Source organism: Lithobates pipiens, unplaced genomic scaffold, assembly GCF_037356315.1.
Source record: "Lithobates pipiens isolate NorthernLeopardFrog02 unplaced genomic scaffold, aLitPip1_a1.2 Scaffold_13, whole genome shotgun sequence".
NCBI classification, from domain to species: domain Eukaryota; kingdom Metazoa; phylum Chordata; class Amphibia; order Anura; family Ranidae; genus Lithobates; species Lithobates pipiens.
This window is the reverse complement of record NW_027507718.1, coordinates 335,534,154-335,553,474: the sequence shown is the minus strand read 5'-3', so window position 1 is coordinate 335,553,474 and position 19,321 is coordinate 335,534,154. Positions and strand designations below refer to the sequence as shown.

The following is a 19,321-nucleotide window of genomic DNA, read 5'->3' as shown; positions in this document are numbered from 1 at the left end:
CCCTGATCTACTGGCATAGGTTTAGGAGGCAGATTACTATTTTGCAGATTGATGCATCAGTCCATACCATGACAGATTAAATTCATAGAAGCAAATATTCTGTGACCGCTAATGCAAAAGAACAGCACTACTCTGACTGCCAGCAATATCTACTCTGCCTATAGATCAGGAGGATCATAAATTGAGTAGCCATATGGACATTAAGAAAATGCATTGACCACCAATCTATAGGGACCTTTATTGTCAGCAGCCTCATCAATGGGCCAGATGGCTATATAAAGCCACCACCAACCGCCTGGTAATAGGGTTTGTTATTAGAAGGGCAATTAACACAAATGGAGGCTACAATTAGAGTTGTGGTATAACCGATGGCAACTCATTTCTCAATGTTCTGGATGCCACAAAAGGAGGCTGCAGGGGTGACGGAACGAGCCCTCTAAAGTTTTGCTGTTGGATCCAATGACTTCTAGTTAAGCCTCTGGTCATCACTGAATAAGGGCCTGTGTACACAGGCTTTGGTTTATGTCAGAACAGCTTTCCTCTCCAAATAAGTCAATGGGAATGCAAACAAGGTTGATGGGACTTAGGAGGCAGTCAACTGTAGCTGAACACGTAAAAGATAATTAATCTCAAAAGCCCCTTAAACTGAACTCGAATGCAAACTGGATGCACTTGAAAGCATGCTACATTTGCTCACCTACACAAACCCTAGTCCACATGTGTCAAACACAATGCCCTCGAGCCAAACCAGGCCCTACATGCAGTATCATGAAGCCCCCACACTTCTTCTGCAGCTATGGCAACCCCCTCATTTCTGCCCCCATCTTGTCTATCGTCGTCAAAAGAGGATGACAGAACTTCCCAGCAGAGCTGCACCTCTGTGCAGCACACTCTTGTCTTCACCTCCCCAAGTCTCAGCATTCAGCAGAATCTGGCAGCTGACTCCAGTCCTCCTCTGGTCCTCCTTCAGACCCTACACTCTGCTTCCCAGCAGCAGCTCAAGGTAAGGGGGGGGGGGGGGGGGGGGTGCACTGTGCTGTAAGGGAGGGTAGGGGACTATTGAATTTGGATGGTGGGGGGATACAAGAGCATTTTTTACCTCCCCTACACATGAACACAGGGGGATTTTTTACTAACTCTGCCTGACGAAGGGGCATTTTTACCCCCACTAATACTCAAAGATAAGGCTTTTTTTTTTACTCTGCCGGCTACAGCCCAGTCACATAAATAAGTGTGATTTGGGCCTTTGCTTCTAAAATTTTTTAAACAATGCCATCATCTTGTAGCCCTCCCTCGGATAATGTTTCAATAATTATTAAGTGGAACTAAAGTTCCACTATGAGCAGGCAGGCATTTTATGTAATGTTTCTTCTGCAATAAATCACACCCACCTGTTCGCAGCAATCTCCAGACTGTAAACCGAACAGCACATGTTCAGCTCGGCTTAGAGTGGCCATGCCAATCCTGTAAGTTGGCATAACTAGCTCCTGTGCATATGCTGAAACACAGTACAAGGAGGAGATGCCGGGCGAGGAAGCTTTATGATGGCAAGTATCCCTCCCTTTTATTTGACTTTAAAATTTCACCGTGAAATGATGTGCAACAAAAACACATAGATATGCGTTTTTTCCCCCAAGTAAAGACTTGATGCAGAGTATTAATGGTATATTTATACTGAAAATGGCAACATTCCTTATTATACAGAGCAATATCATATGTTACACTGAAAGAATACATTGTTCATTGGCCATTTAGTTTTAAAAACACACAATCATGGTAAATTGAACAGCCTTACTGCATAATAAACATGCATCTTTGGCAAAAAGTAAAATGGCCAATAGTGTCATTCGATGTGTGTTTGCAAAAAAGAATGCAGTATAACAGTGAAACATGTAGTCCAGACTTGGATCGGGTCAGTTCTACAAAATTATATATTATATTATATTATATATATATATATATTATATATATATATATATATACACACATATATACACACACACACACTGTATCTCACAAAAGTGAGTACACCCCTCACATTTTTGTAAAAAATGTATTATATCTATTCATGTGACAACACTGAAGAAATTACACTTTTCTACAATGTAGAGTAGTGAGTCTACAGCTTGTATAACAGTGTAAATTTGCTGTCCCCTCAAAATAACTCAACACACAGCCATTAATGTCTAAATCACTGTCAACAAAAGTGAATACACGCCAAAGTGAAAATGTCCAAATTGGGCCCAATTAGCCATTTTCCCTCCCCGATGTCATGTGACTTGTTAATGTTGCAAGGTCTCAGGTGTGAATGGGGAGCAGAAGTGTTAAATTTGGTGTTATCGCTTTCACGCTCTCCCACTGGTCACTGGAAGTTCAATATGGCACCTCATGGCAAAGAACTCTGAGGATCTGAAAAAAATAATTTTTGATCTACATAAAGATGGTCTAGGCCAGTGATGGCGAACCTTGGCACCCCAGATGTTTTGGAACTACATTTCCCATGATGCTCAACTGCACTGTAGAGTGCATGAGCATCATGGGAAATGTAGTTCCAAAACATCTGGGGTGCCAAGGTTCACCATCACTGGTCTAGGCTATAAGAAGATTGGCAAGACCCTGAAACTGAGCTGCAGCACGGTGGCCAAGACCTTACAGCAGTTTAACAGGACAGGTTCCACTCAGAACAGGCCTCGCTATGGTCGACCAAAGAAGTTGAGTGCACGTGCTCAGCGTCATATCCAGGGGTTGTTTTGGGGAAAGAGACATACGAGTGCTGCCAGCATTGTTGCAGGGGTAGGGGGGGTCAGCCTGTCAGTTTCAAATTGATCTGCATGGCTGTCATCCCAGAAGGAAGCCTCTTCTAAAGATGATGCAAAAGAAAGCCTGCAAACAGTTTGCTGAAGACAAGCAGATTGAGGACGTGGATTACTGGAACCATGTCCTGTGGTCTGATGAGACCAAGATTAATTTATTTGGTTCAGATGGTGTCAAGCGTGTAGCAGCAACCAGGTGAGGAGTACAAAGACAAGTGCGTCTTGCCTACAGTCATGCATGGTGGTGGGAGTGTCATGGTCTGGGGCTACATGAGTGCTGCCGCCACTGGGTAGCTTCAGTACATTGGGGGGGGGGGGGGCATGAATGCCAACATGTAATGTGACATACTGAAGCAGAGTATGATCCCCTTCCCTTCAGAGACTGGGCTACAGGGCAGTATTCCAACATAACACACCTAAGCACACCTCCAAGACGACCACTGCCTTGCTAAAGAAGCGGAGGGTAAAAGTGATGGACTGACCAAGCACGTCTCCAAACCCAAACCCTTATGAGCATCTTTGGAACATCCTCAAATGGAAGGTGGAGGAGCGCAAGCTCTATAACATCCACAAGCTCCGTGATGTCGCCATTGAGGAGTGGAAGAGGACTCCAGTGGCAACCTGTGAAGCTCTGGTGAACTCCATGTCCAAGCAGGTTAAGGCAGTGCTGGAAAATAATGGTGGCCACATAAAATATTGACACTTTGAGCCCAATTTGGACATTTTCACTTAGAGGTGTACTCACTTTTGTTGCCATTGCTTTAGACATTTAATGGCGGTGTTATTTTGAGGGGACAGCAAATTTTAGGGATTGACCGATATTGGTTTTTGGTGTAGATACGATACCGTTATTTTGGACACTTCTCCAATAATCTGCCTACCCAATATTCGGTCAATCCCTAGCAAATTTACACTGTTATACAAGCTGTACACTCACTACTTTACATTGTAATAAAGTGTAATTTTTTCAATGTTGTCACAGGAAAAGATCATAACATATTTACAAAAATGTGAGGGGTGTACTCACTTTTGTGATATACTGTACATACATACATACATGCGCACCCCCATCTTTGTGTAAAAAAGACCTTCCTGTAGAATTCAATAAAACTTTTTTTACCAATGTAAAGCAATAATGCTTTATAGCAATACAGAAAAATAAAGTGAAAGTCCAGATTTTTGTTTATACAGACTTGTAATATCCAATTAGGAACTTGACAGTACATGTGGCAAATGGAAAGAAACAGCAGCCCCTACTATACAAGTCACTCTCATCTATACAGTGCTAACACTCTAATCACAGACACCACTGACAGACTTGTCTGGATAGGTTTGACCTTCTGAAGCTAATGGTTTCAATTTATCACACCACAATGGATTGCTAGCACACTACAGGTATATGGCCTTTGATTTTACACATTTTTAACAAATCCGTTAACATGTCTATTTTTATACAAATTTCAGCAAAATTAGGTTGGAGCCACATTAACAATGAGATGGGCTAACAATTAATATTTATTATTTCCTGATCAGTATCTTTGTTCTGAACAAGCAAGCAAAAGGGGTTAGCGTGGAAATTTGTCTTGATGTGTGTGTTTTCATACAGGATTATTAGAAAGGTATGGCGGTAGCTAATGGGAGGTGCGTACAATACACAGATGCCATGACATGCAATGCGAGTTGATTGGCTGAGCAAGCATGTAAACTGGACATCCTACTAATGAGGTTTAGGCAAGTTGCACATGGACATAATAAACTTACTGATGTTTATACTCAGGATCTTAATGACAGAAAGATCCTGAGAAAAATGCAAAGATCTTGCATAAACATGCGCATGCATATACATGTGTAGAAAACATCATCCTCTTCTAATTGTCACTGTTGCAATATATGCATGTATAGATGCCCATCAACAGGTATACACACATATGTGCATAAATTACTGCACCCAAATGTAAAATGTTCTATTTTATTTTTTGACTCCATATTTAACGCTGTATTACTATGCAGCTGTGTGCATTCTTCCATCCACAACGCCCCTGTGCTCAGATTAGAAAAAAAAAAGTGCCGTTTTCTCCCCTGTACAAGAGGCCTTAGAGTAATGGATAACTGGAAACTTTTCATATGCCTAAAATGAATAAATAATTTTGGCTACTCACAGACTCCTTTCCGCCCAGTATTTCAATCCAGTTTTGTCGGTCATCTTCTGAAAAAGCCTGCATAGTTGTGAGAAGTCCCGGCCTAATAACAGAAGTAAAGTCAAGTTAAAATGTGTGTAAATTCTAACAATGTTGAATAAACCATTCATAAGAGTTTTTTTTTTATATGTTTAATAAGTGCAAAACAAAATATGCATTGATCCTGGCATAAATCGAGCGAGTTTGTACTTCCTGTAGTGAGCTGCCAACACAGAGGCTCTGCAGAACTAAAATCCTAGGCAGTATTACTAGCCCTGAAATATTCACCTTTGAACTACTGGACACAACTATGGTATAGAGATAAGGAGAGAGGGAGGTGTACTGTAGTATCAATCAGGAGTGAGCAGACAAAAGGTAGCAGAAGTAGTCCTATATGATACGGCTTGCCTTTGTTCCTTTCTTTGGAGTCAAAAGGGCCTTCAATTAGCACTTCTTAGGTTGGACTGCCAATTATGCTTCATATACATTTGAACTACTTTGACTGCTAGCTGTGGGTAAACGCAAAAACACTGTAAAATCATGCACGATTTTACAGCGATTTTGTGGCCAGTCAAAAAGTTCCTATCCTTAACGTGATTATTCTGCGCTCAAGGGAGGTTGAACCTCCCCTAACTGCAGCAGCTCCTAAACTATCCTAAAAGCCTATGTGTACATTGACACATGGGCTTTTATGGAGTTGAGTTTAGGCACTTTGGCAAAAAAGAAATACCAAAACATCCTAAACTCCAGCTGTCCCCGCTGGGAGAAACCAGTGTATGGCCTTGCCTTACTAACCTGCTTCTACAGTGTGGTCACTCATTCAGTGAGGTGGAAAGATGGTGAAGCCCCCATAGATGCTTTTTAACAAAAGAAAAAAGCAACAACAAAAAAAAAAGCAAATCCTTATACGTATCTTTTTCCTGCAGTTTCCCAGCTTCCTCCAGAGATAATGGGAGATGGGCATTGCTTTAAACTAAACATATTGACCCCTCAGTCCTGGAGTACTGTGAGCTCAGCCTCTGGGATGATGCACAAGCTAGGCTGGGCTTACAGGAAATAGACACAGTGTTCTGCCCATATAGAACCACAGGCGCTGGACCGATGAGAAAGTCAAGGACAGCCCTGGAGCATTGCGTGGTAAGCAGAGATTGGCAATATTTTATCATTTTTATTATTTATTTGTATGTACTTTAGCCAATAGGGCCTCTCTGAGAGCAAAGTAGGTTTTTTGCTTTACATAGTTCTCTGGATTATGAAATATAACCTTCATCGTTTCATTTAAAATATAAAAAAAAGCTACTGTTTATTAATTTATCAGTAATATCTCTTACTTGTCTATAGCTTCCACATCAAAGCAGAACCTCCTATCTATAGTGTCTGTATGCCGTTTTGTGCAGTACTTCGGTAAAAAGCTTTCTCCATCCCCCTAGGACAAAAAAAAAGAAAAAAAAATCATATCACCGGTCTATTGATATGTCTTTTCAAAATCTTTATAACCAAATGTATACAATATTTTCATTCTAGCTTACAACGTCATCTTATAAAATATAACATTTGACAGCATTTTCCCATTCTTCCCAAATTTTGGAATTTAAAGATGGTCACACACAACAGATTTGATGGTCAGATGGACATGATCAAACAGGTACACAGATCGAAAAAGCTTGGGGGCTCTAGGCTTCCCATTGTTGAATAAAACAAAAGCATTTTATTTGTGTTATTATTGGAGAGGTCCCCTCACTTCCTGTATGTTAAAGCAAAGTCAGCAAAAAACAGGAAGTGAGGGGAAATCTCTCCAGGGATAGCAGTAAAAACACAGCAAGGATTCCCCACCACATCCAAAACTATGAAAAAGGTTTTGGGTGGACATACAGTATAGCATCAATAAAGTGATCTTAAACCCCGAGTTTAAGCACTTTCAGCAGCTGATTGAATACTGAGCATTCAGCTTCTTTAGATTGTAATCCTTGTCCATGTTCCAGTTTAACAGCTTGCTATTCGACATTTCTCACATACAAGGTAAAAATCTGCATTTTTCTAAAATTAGCCCCAAACATTATACATTTTCTGAACACAAAGGCCCTGTAGAATAAAATGCCTGTTGCAATGTTTTATGTCATGCAGCATTTGCACAGCTGTTAATCAAATGCTAATTTTTAGGAAGTCAATTTAAGTGCACACAAACAATACCCAATTTTTTTAGTAAAATATAAAAGATTACGGTTGTGTTGAGTAAATAGATACCAGAGATGTCAAGAATTAAAATTGTGCACACTTGTGACATGGCAACAATCTACAGTACTTAAAATTATCCCTATGTGACAATTTAAAAGCCTTTACCAGTTTAGATTTTTATGCAAATTGTTCAACAATTTTTATTACATGGCGTAGAGTCAGGAAGCAATATTAATGTATATAGACAGACATTGCTGGATACAGATAATTGTGCAGATAACAATGTAGATTACAAAGCATTAGGGATCCAAGTACAGAGTTGACGACCTTTCCGCCTTTATGAAATGAGCTTCTTGCATAGGCCCATTGTTGGCCAAACTCCCACCATCAATTGGATTAGAACAAACACACAACCCAGACAATGGTACGATGGGTCAGGAACAACAGGGAATAGGGGACAGGAACAAGGGGGAAGAACAGTACACAATAGTGAAAAAATGAAGAGGGGGGAGATACAAATAAAAGGAGGGTTGATGCGGAAGAAGGTAGAAGAGGGAAGAGGGAACAAGAAAGGTGGAGAGGGTAGGATTGGGAGGGATTCTGGTGTCTCCATGCTCGGACCGCAGCTTCAGGAGCACCAAGAAAGGCCTGTCAAAATGTTTACATGTAAAGCTTTTGCATGTCGCCTACAAGCAGTGAATCCAGTTTAGATTTCAACTCGAGCTCTGGCTCTAGAATTATCGCTCTCACTCTTGTGTTCATAGTGATACCTCACATGTGTGGTGCAATCACTGTTTACTCATGCATGCAGGACCTGTGCGCATTTGCGTTTGCGTGTGAGCAGAGAGAAGGGGTTGCTTTATTTATTATACTTTTTTTACAACTTTATTTCTTTTACAAAGAGTTAACTACACTTGCGATAGCTTTGGACAGTGACAGGTACTCTTTATGGAGAGATAAGGGGTCTATTACACCCCAAGGCAGCCAAATGGAAAGTGAAAAAATCCTCATCGTTTCCTGCTTCATTTGTCACAGAGGAGATCAGGGAAGGGATGTTCCTTTACCTCTTCTGAGGGCAGATTCCGGCTGGATATTTATATCAGCATGTATACGTTCTTCTCACTACACCTCTGACAATGACCCATAGGCTGAAATGCATCAGATGTAGTGAGGGCGTAAGCACACTATTTCTGCAGTTCCTTTGAAAGTTTGTTTTGTTTCCATGCTTGTTTTACACGTTTGTGAGTATTCCTCAATAAATATTTTTTAAGGCTATCTTGTGCAGGCTTTACTATGTGCCTCTTTATTTATTTATGGGGTGCATTTCTACCATTTGAATGGGATTGGAGCTGCTGTATATGGAAACTATAGTGGATACTTTGCTTGGAGATCTTTTTTAATTACACTGTATGGTTAACCCTGAGATGTGGAGACACTTTATGTGCTATATACCCAAATGCTTGTAATCTATGGCCTTCTGGCAAGAAGATTATATAGGAGCATGCTGGTGTATCGACCTTGAAGCTGGTGTGAGGATCTTACTTCCTTCATTCACCACTCTCTCTGAACCTCATCTACTTCCTACTTTAGCGCTGCATATGGACTTATTTTTATTTATTGCAATCAAACATTTATGCTGGCTGCTATCCATTTGCTCATTTCATGTGGTTTTTTCTCTTCTGAGCACAGATACTATCCATCTCTATACATACACACAATAAATATTTATTTTTATATATATACATATATACATATATATATATATATATATATATATATATATATATATATATACACACACACACATATACACATATACATACACACACACACACATATACACACACACATATATACACACACACACACACACACACGGAACACATCACCATTTCTCTAGTTAAATATATTTCTAAAGGAGCTATTGACATTAAAATTGTGACCACGTGTCGGTAACAACCCATGCAATCCATACATACAAACAAACCAAAAACAAATAAGTTCAGAAATTAAGTTATGTGTAATACAATGGAATTGCACAGAGGAAAAGTACACACGAACAAAGGTACAAAAAAAATAAAATAAAAAAAAAGCCAAGACACCAGCTGAGTAATTATAAAGCAATCCTGCCCCTCAGTGCAAATGAATATCAGCTGGTTTAGTCTCAACTGATGGGCAAAAAAAAAGGTGTCTCATTACCAAGGTGTCACACAAACATCTCATGATGGGTAAAAGCACAGCCCTCTCATGACTTTCAAAACCTTATTGTTGGAACATTCTGATGGCAAGGTTTACAGAAGGATTTCTAAATGTTCCAACAGTGCTCACTGAATGTTTCAGTGAGCACTGTTGGGGCCATAATCCGGAAACAGAAAGAACATCATTTCACCATAAAGCGGACGCGACCAGGTGCTCCTGGGCAAGATTTATGACAGAGGAGTAAAAAGAATTATCAGAAGAGTTGTTCAAGAGCCAAGGACCACTTGTGGGGAGCGTCAGAAAAGACCTGGAATGAGGAGGTACAATTGTTTCAAAGAAAACAATAAGTAATGCACTCAACCGCCATGGCTTGTATGTACGCTCACCATGCAAGACTCCATTGCTGAAGAAAAAGCATGTTGAAGCTTTTTTAAAGTTCGCTGCACAACATTTAGACAAGCCTGGGAAATACTGGGAGAATATAGTCTGGTGAGAGGAGACCAAAAATGAGCTCTTTGGATGCCATAATACACACCATGTTTGGAGGGCAAATGGCACTGCACATCACCCCAAAAACCTCCCCATACCAACAGAGAAGTTTGGAGGTGGGATCATCATGGAGTGGGGCTGTTTTTCAGCATATGATACTGGCGAACTTCATATCATTGAAGGAAGGATGGATGGAAAAGAGTACCAAGACATTCTTGATAAAAATCTGCTGCCATCTACCAAGATGATGAATATCCAAAACAAAAGAACTTGCTGCTCCAGGTGAGACAGGAAGCCTAATGATAACGCAGGTGCCTGCCTCGGCTTGCCCCCGCATATGATCAACACTGAAGAAATGGCTGCACTCCAAGATATATCAAAATTCTTTAATAAATTAATATCCCAAGTGTTACAGACAGTTCAAATGGTAGACGCGTTTCACACACTAAAATGTGCGCTTATTCATGAATAAGTGCACCTGTTAGTGTGTGAAACACGTCTACCATTTGAACACTTGGGATGTTCGTTTATTAAAGAATTTTGATGGATCTTGGAGTGCAGACATTTCTTCAGTGTTTACCAGGATGAAGAAGATGAAATGAGGGTGGACATGTCAGTAAGACAATGATCCCAAACAAACACAAAGCCAAGGAAACTCTTAAATTGGTTTCAAAGAAAGAAAATAAAGCTGCTAGAATGGCCCAGCCAATAACCTGACTTGAATCCAACAGAAAATCTATGGAAAGTACTAAAGATCAGAGTTCAAAGAAGAGGCCCTCAAGATTTGAAGACTGTGTGTGTGTCAGGAAAGGCTGGCTGGGGACAGTGGTCCGTCGCCTGTCTGTGCGCTCGCGCACCGTTACCGGCGCCAGGCGGGCTATTTAAACCCAGAAGTCAGCCTGATCCATCCTTCGGCTGTTGATCCTGCCAGGCACTCGTGCTACCTTTGACTCTTGTGCCGCCTGTCACCACAATCAGGGGCCGTGACTCGGGGGCACAAGAGAGGTCTCCTTCTGCATTCCGGGCTCACCACTAGGTACGTGACAGTGTGGAAGAATGGGCCAAAATCACACCTGAGCAATGCATGCGACTAGTTTCTCTATACCGGAGTTGTCTGGAAGCTGTCAAAGGATTTTGTATGAAGTATTAAACACATTTCAGTTCACATGTTAAAAACGTTTTCCCTGTGTCTTTCCATTTTATTAAATATAACTTCATTACTGAATGTATTGGTTTTGCTGTCTCTGTAGCTATGGATTGCATGGGTTGTAAGCAACATGTGCTAAACATTTCATGTCAATAGCACCGTTAGAAATTTTTACAGAGAAAACTAGCGATGTGCTCAATACTTATTTTACCCACTGTATATGGCCTAAGGAAACCAATGTTTCCTGTTCCGGTGTGGTTCTTTTCTGATGTAGCATCCTATGGAGTCACCCTAGCATGTGGTGACTAGAGAGGAGTTTCCCTACACATCAATAGAAAAATGCACAGCCCTGTAGCCTCGGATGGCCTCCGCCCTCTATCCTCCTAGCTAATAGATTTACTGGAGACTGCATTTTCCACTGTTCATGCTTCCCTATCAAGAGCAGAAGGAGCCAGTAGCATTGAAAACTGTGAACTGCAAGTGCTGAGGTAAGAATTTTAACAGTTTACTGGGAAAGATTTTATTGTGCTCAATGTCTGAAGCAATAAGACTGCTAACGGCTTAAAGGATAAGTTCACCTTTTTAAAAAAAATGTAATTAATTGCAGGTTAAATAAAACATGCATTTACTATTTTCTATTTTATTTCTTAGGAGCCTGTAAAACATTGTTGATCACGGTGCATTGTCATGCGCCTGCAGACTGTCAGTGTGTAGCTGTCTACCTGCAACTCTGATACAAGAAGGCAGTTACTTACATAGTTACATAGTAGGTGAGGTTGAAAAAAAGACACAAGTCCATCAAGTCCAACCGGTGTGTGATATGTCAGTATTACATTGTATATCCCTGCGTATATCCTTTCAGTCAAGGAAGCTCAATGGACTACGAGAATGCTCACCAGTGCCCTCACAGCTCATGGAGAACTACAAGCTGTCAGCCGCAAAGGCCGACTGTACTTGTTTGCATTCACTTAGGGAACTCTGCTCTTTTCAAATTGTAGGTGCGGGGAGAAGATCCCCAAGCCACTGTCACAGGAGGGGGAGAGATGCAGGCACAGGAACATGTAACACATTCCCAAAGGTGAACGTATTCTTTAATACCACTTTAAATGCAATTTATTTTAACTGCAAGCAGTACAACTAAATTAGACTTTGCATTCTCCTTTGCAGCAGAGCTCAAACTGAGAAGTAAGAAGCAGCACAAGGAGCTAATCAGATGAGCTGCAGTGTTCATTTGCCAACAGAGAGCATATTTCTAGGAAAAGAGAAACCAGTACCAGAGAGTTGAGCTCATCAGCGTGCTGCTTCTCCTTTCACTCTCTAGTCACAGTGGGTGGTGTGGGGGGGGGCAGGTCTAAAAATGTTGTTATTTAACTGCCGCAGATTAAAATAGGGTTTCCTGTCCCACCAGACAGGGCTGTGTTGAGTGGCAATGCTGAGTAAATCTCACAGCTGTATGTAAAAAAAAAAAAAGAAGTAGTTTTCTTCAGCTGGTAAAACAGCAGCTCCCTTAGGCCCCTTTCACACATGCGGACGATATGTCCGTATTTCATCCATCCGTTTGCGGATGAAATACGGGCCATACATTCATCCCTATGGGATAGCGGGTGTCTGCGGATGAGCATCCGCAGACACCCGCTATTGTCCGCCTCCGCAAATGTCCGATTCTGCAGACGGAGGAAAATCCTATTTTTCTGTCCGTCTGCAGAGCGGATCGGATGAACACGGACACACGGTCCATGCTCGTCCGATCCCCATAGAGGAGAGCGGAGAGCTGACAGGGCGGTCCCCGCACAGTGTGCGGAGACCGCCCTGTCCGCAGCCGGCTCAGCGGGGACAACGGAGCGATCCCCGCTGAGCAAGCGGATCATCACGGGGCGGATCTTTACTGATTCGCCCCGTGTGAAAGAGGCCTTACACGTTTCTTGTCTGTGTAGGTCTTTGTCAGGAGTTCAGCTTTAATATCACAACAAAAGAATTGGCAGATTCCATTTATTGTATTTAAAATGGTACACAACTTGGGAAAAGCTATACAATCAATCTGGCTGCATAGGTATAATAAGATAACTGTCAAGTTATAGAAAGGAAATTAATCAGGCTGACAAAGAAAAGAAACTTGCTTTGTGCACTTACTATTTTGCCTCCTGATCTATGTTCATATGGGAACATTGTGAATGTGTTCAAATCCTTCTTATACATACAGTAGTGTTTTACCCAGCTTGAACCAAAAGGGGCTGGTCCTATATTGTGAAGAAAAAAAAAAAAAAAAACACATTACTTCTCCTACAACACAAAAAAGATACACCAACACAAAGACAATACAGCTTAACAGTGTTTCTTTCCATTTTATAAAGTCTTTATATTAGGATGTAAACATCTAATGGGCAGTAAAGTGGTTGTAAACCCTTACATATACATACAGTGGATACAGAAAGTCTACACACCCCTGTTAAAAATGTCAGTCTGACCATTGGAGCACAGACAGGTTGTTCTTCCAGCACAGCCAGAAAACTGATCACACTGTGGAGGATGTGCTTCTTTGCCTAGTGTGGACAGTGTGAAATAAGCAGGAAAGTAGGAGGACTGGCAGGGAACTCCGGGTATTTTCACATGTTGGGGGAACCCTTTAATAAAGAACAAAACATTTCTGAAGTTGCCATTAGCATAGCTGTTTAGTTCTGCAAATATGCTCTTTGGAACCTCGTTCACGCTGATGCAGTTTTTTGGTAAGCAGTCAGGACCAAAATGTCTGATGTGGTGATTGAAAAATAGCTACTACCTATATTTTTGTTTGTTTTTTGCTTTTTGTTAAATGCTTCACCTCCCTTTTATTGTATCGGCAGGACTGACAGAGGAGTTTAAAGGTTAAGTGTATGCTAATATAAAGGTACATATACAGTATGTGATCAAAGGGGCGTGTATATATAAAAAGATATATACTTTTATTATCACACTGTGTGCCTCACCTGGTTGCTGCCACACATGCTTGATACCATCTGAACCAAATATGTTTATCTTATAGTAGTATTTTGAGGGGACAGCAAATTTACACCGTTACACAATCGGTCCACTCACTACTCTACATTGTAAAAAAGTGTAATTTCTTCAGTGTTGTGAAAAGTGTGAGGGGTGTACTCACTTTTGTGAGATACTTTTCTACACACCCCTGTTAAAATTGCAGTTTTCTATGATGTAAAAAAATAGACAAAGTTAAATAATTTCAGACCTTTTTCCACCTTTAATGTGACCTATAACTATAAACTGTACAACTCAATTGAACAACAAACTGAAATTTTTTAGGCACCTTTCACACATGCGGGCCTGTTCTGGTCCGCTTCTCAGTTTTTTAGGCGGACCTGAATGGATGCTCTATACAGCGGCGGATGTCAGCGGTGACATGTCCGCTGACATCCAATCCGCTCCGCTAAATTCAGACAGATGGAAACCCTATTTTCCATCCATCTGATTGGAAAAAAATGGACAGGCGGATCTGTTTTCATCCGATCCCACATGGCGGAGAGCGGAGATCTGACAGGTCCGTCTCTCCACAGTGAGCACAGGACCTGTCATCCGCCGGCTCAGTGTGGATTAACGGAGCAATCCCTGCTGAGCAAATGGAGTCTATGAAAACAGACAACAATGTATTAAAGGGGCCTTATGCAGAGGGCAGTAAAAATAAAATAATAAAGTTGCATAAGTGTGCACACCCTTAAATACTTTGTTGAAGCACCTTATGATCTTATTACAACACTCAGTCTTTTTGGGTATGAGTCAATCAGCATGGCACATCTTGACTTGGCAATATATGCCCACTCTTTGCAAAGGACACTCCAAAACTGTCAGATTGCGATGGCATCTCCTGTGCTCAGATCAACAGATTTTCAATCAGATTCAGGTCTGGGCTCTGGTTGGGCCATTCTAAAATGTTAATCTTCTGGTGAAGTCATTCCTTTGTTGATTTGGATGTATGCTTTGGGATGTTGTTATTCTGAAAGATGAAGTTCCTCTTCACGTTCTGAAGGTGTCGTGCAGATATCGACTGGTGTTTGGAACGATTCATAATTCCCTCTATCTTGACTAAGGTCCCTGGTCCAGCTGAAGAAAAATAGGCTCAAAGCATGACGCTGCCACCACCATGTTTCACGGTGGTTATGGTGTTCTTTTTGCACCAAACATATCCGTTGGTATTATGGCCGAAAAGTTCAACCTTGGTTTCATCAGACCATAACACATTTTCCCACATACTTTTGGGAGACTTCAGATGTGTTTTTGCAAAATTTAGCTGGACTTGGATGTTTCTCTTCGTAAGAAAAGGCTTCCGTCTTGGCACTCTCCCCCATAGCCCAGACATAAGAATACAGGAGATTGTTGTCAGCCAGTACTTGCCAGATATTTTATATTGATGTTTTGGAAGCTCTCTGTGGACCATGTCTTTTGCTGTAGGATGCGACTTATGCCGCGTACACACGGGCGGATTGTATGGCGTACTTAGTCCGTCGAAACACATTTCAGCGGACAATCCGCTCGTGTGTGGGCTTCAGCTGACTTTTTCAGCGTGCAGTCCGGAGTACTAAGTATTTCAGTTTTTTCGAAATTCTGTCCGACGTACTTTGGTTTCAGCGGACAATACGGTCGTCAGTATGCTAGTCGGACGGACTAAGAATGACGCATGCCCAGAAAGGATTTACACGGCGGAAGGGTGCTTTGCTGTGTCTTGGACTTCCTATTTCTAGTCCCGTCGTACGTGCTGTACACGTCATCGCGCAAGCTTTCGACGGACTGTTTGTGCATCCGTGTGTGGTCAAGTCCGTTCAGTGGAAAGTATGACGGACTGTCCGTCGGATTGTATGACGGACTAAGTACGCCATACAATCCGCTCGTGTGTACGCGGCATAAGAGAATGTCAGGAAAGACCCACTAGAACAGCTGAACTTTATTTGGGGTTAATCAGAGGCACTTTAAATGATGGTAGGTGTGTACTGACTCCTATTTAAAATGAGTTTAAATACGATTAATTCTGAATACAGTTATAAGAGGGTGTGCACAACTATGCAACAACATTTTCATTTTTTATCCCCCCCCACATAAAAGATTTCAGTTTGTTTTTTAGTTGAGTTGTATAGTTTATACGTCACATTAAAAGGTGAAAAACACTCTGAAATGATAGGTCTTGGTCTATTTTTCTACATAAAAAAACCCTGACATTTTAACAGGGGTGTGTAGACTTTTTATATATCGACTGTATATACCAAGAGAAGTGTCTAGCCTCAGATGATACACAGATTAAATAAATCATCCTATGTACATTGTACTTGTTTATCTGCAGCAAATCCCTTGTAGAGTCTTCTAAAAACACACAGATGAAAGGACTTTTCTCAGTAGAAGAAAGCAAGGGGGCAGGGATCTTGCATCACACACATTGTAGAGCTGGAGCACTGAGCTGCGTGTAATGTGATATATGGGTGAAGGGAAGGGACACCCCCGCCCCTGCTGCACACTGATGTAGAAAAGCACACAGAGCTGAGGCTATACCTGGCCATATTATACAATTTTGCTATTTAATTTACTTTAGATTTACCATCAACTATGCAGGGCCTGCCTGATTGCACATAAACTGAGGTTTAGGTTTAATCTCATAGTATATGGTTTTTGTAAATCTAAAGGAAAAATGTACAAAACAATTGTATAATGTATGGCCAGCCTAGGAGTCACCCGTTGTCTGCTGAAGGGGGGGGGGTGTAGGTGTCTCCCTGCAGGCTATTATGTGGGCTTAGAGCTCCATCAGTGACTGATGCAGAAAGCAGAGAGAGAGAGAAGAGATACCCACTTCATTGCTGTGGATTAAGGCTAGTACAATGTAGTGGAATGTGCTTTGTTAATTTTTCAAGTCTACGATTTACAACCACTTTAGCAGCTTCAGCCCCGGAAGATTTTACCCCCCTTCCTGGCCATAGCACTTTTTGCGATTCGGCACTGTGTTGCTTTAACTGACAATTGCACGGTCATGTGACGTTATACCCAAACAAAATTGACGTCCTTTTTTTCCCCTCAAACAGAGCTTTCTTTTGGTGGTATTTGGTATTTAAACAAAAAAAGAGCGATCATTTTGAAAGAAAGAGAAAAATATATATATATTTTGTACTTTTTGCTATAATAAATATCCCCATTTTTATTTTTAAAAAGCAATTTTTTTTTCTCAGTTCAGGCTGATATGTATTAGTCTATATATTTTTGGTTTAAAAACAAAAACAAAAAAAAACAAAAAAACACAATAAGCGTATATTGATTGGTTTGCGCAAAAGTTATAGCATCTACAAAATAGGAGATATTTTTATAGAATTTTTATATTTTTACCAGTAATAGCGGCGATCTGTGATTTTTATCGTGACTGCGACATTATAGCGGACACATCGGACAATTTTGACACATTTTTGGGACCATTGGCATTAATACAGAGATCAGTGCTATAAAAATGCATTGATTTCTGTAAAAATGTCACTGGCAGTGAATGGGTTAACACTAGCACTAGGGAGCTATCAAAGGGGTTAACTGTGTTCCCGAGTGTGTGTTCTAACTGAAGGGGGGGGGGGGGGGTTACTGCCTAGGGGAGATGACAGATCGCTGTTCTTATTATGTATGAACAGACGATCTGTCACTTCTCCACACAGAGATCCCGGTTCTCACCGTTTTACGAGCGATCGCAGGAGACCGGCGGTCATCGAGACCAGCAGGCACTCGCATCAACTCTGGGGGGCGAGCAGTGTGCGCACGTGCCCCTCGTGGCCGCCTTAGGAACCAACGTAACATAGCGTTGATTTGCCTTCCTGTGTCATTCTGCCGCAGTACAACTGCGGCGGCTGGTTGGTAAGCGGTTAAGCTAGCCACAGAAACATCAAAATTCGATCCATGTGTGGCCGTGCCTGTTGGGCAGAAGTTATCTAGATCAGCTGGCTCCAGGAAAGCCCCTGCTATCAGCATACAATGTTCCAGCGGGGAGCAGTCCTCCAACCACTTTGCTTGTGTGGATAGAGGATTTTTTTTTTTCCCCCTTCAGCTTGTTGGCTGAAAAAAAAAAAAAAAATCTATCCATGGCCAGCTTTAAACAAATCTTAGTAAATCACATAAACATGTTACTCTTCAGCCTAACTAGTCATATATAGTAATATTAAATGTGTTATGGGTTGCAATCCAAGACTTACGTTTCTCCTGGACATACAGATAGCCTTCCATTGTAAACGGGCTTGCACGTTTATGCTCAAGAGGGTTTTTTCTAATTTTCTTCATTAGTTCTTCAACTTCTGACCGCGTCCCATCAAAGCGATTCCGTGTCTGTGCAACAAAAAGAAAAGCATTGCTGGTTTTCCTACAGCAAAACTAGATCTTAACTATGGGTAGAACTGAATCTACAGAGATCATGAATATTAAATATTTCTTTAAAGCATGGATTATACAAAATGTGAGATTTACAAAAGTGTAACATTTCTAAATGCAGTATATGGAGAGCCGCAGGCCGTGAGAAGGCAGAACCCACCCAGAGACCAGTTCCTCAGACAACAAAGGGCTGTAAATGAGACCCTGTGCCTGTACAGATAAACAGAGCAAGAAAAGATGCTTGTCAAGCCTAACATGACGCCAACATTTAAAACTAGACCTAAAAAAAAAAACAGTAAAAAAATACAGCAATTCCCTAAAACGTAATACTTACATGAAAGTACCCTACACTGGAACCCTATGGCTAAATCAAGATCTTACAGCACCTACAGCATATCTCAGACAACTTTTAAGGATCTCTTTATAAAAGACTGAAAAAACTATTTCATTTTTTTTGTAGGAAATCGTGACTCGTGGGCAATTTCTTCACTTCGCACATCTATCTATTGACACCACCCCAAGCCGAGTGTAGGCTATAATTTGTAATCAAGGTGGTATCATTATTTCCTGACTGCTTTCCTGAAAAAGGACAAATTCTGACGATTTTTAGCAAAAAGCATTTAATGTACTGTACATGTGTCATGTCAGTTCTGTACCAGATTAAAACATCCTCTAGATGGCACTAGGCTGCCACACTTGCAGCTTTTGCAACAAGAAACATTCTGATTAACATTGGCGTATTAACAAGAAAGTATGACGATTGTGGACAGCAGGTAAGAAAAAAAAAAAATGTTATTCATTATTTTTGTATATTTTCACATTTTCCTAATTGCCAAGTAGCAGCACTATCTATTTTTCATGTCATGTCACTATCAATTTTTAACATTAGGAATGAACGCCAGGCAAACCGTTAAATATGTAGCTGGAGTACATACATGAGAACTGTCTTACCG

At 41.0% G+C, this 19,321-nt stretch overlaps 1 protein-coding gene across 4 annotated transcripts in view; it reads right to left on the bottom strand.

Moving 5' to 3' along the window:
- ARHGAP10 (Rho GTPase activating protein 10) overlaps window positions 1-19,321 on the bottom strand; it is a 433,763-nt gene that overhangs the window by 205,979 nt on the left and 208,463 nt on the right. For all 4 annotated transcript variants that reach the window (XM_077477009.1, XM_077477008.1, XM_077477011.1 and 1 more), the window contains 4 exons: window positions 18,197-18,326; window positions 13,131-13,237; window positions 6,322-6,416; window positions 4,973-5,054 (listed from right to left, as the gene is read on the bottom strand). In XM_077477009.1, coding sequence (XP_077333135.1) covers window positions 4,973-5,054; window positions 6,322-6,416; window positions 13,131-13,237; window positions 18,197-18,326 — 414 coding nt within the window. The remainder of the gene's footprint in view (window positions 1-4,972; window positions 5,055-6,321; window positions 6,417-13,130; window positions 13,238-18,196; window positions 18,327-19,321) is intronic.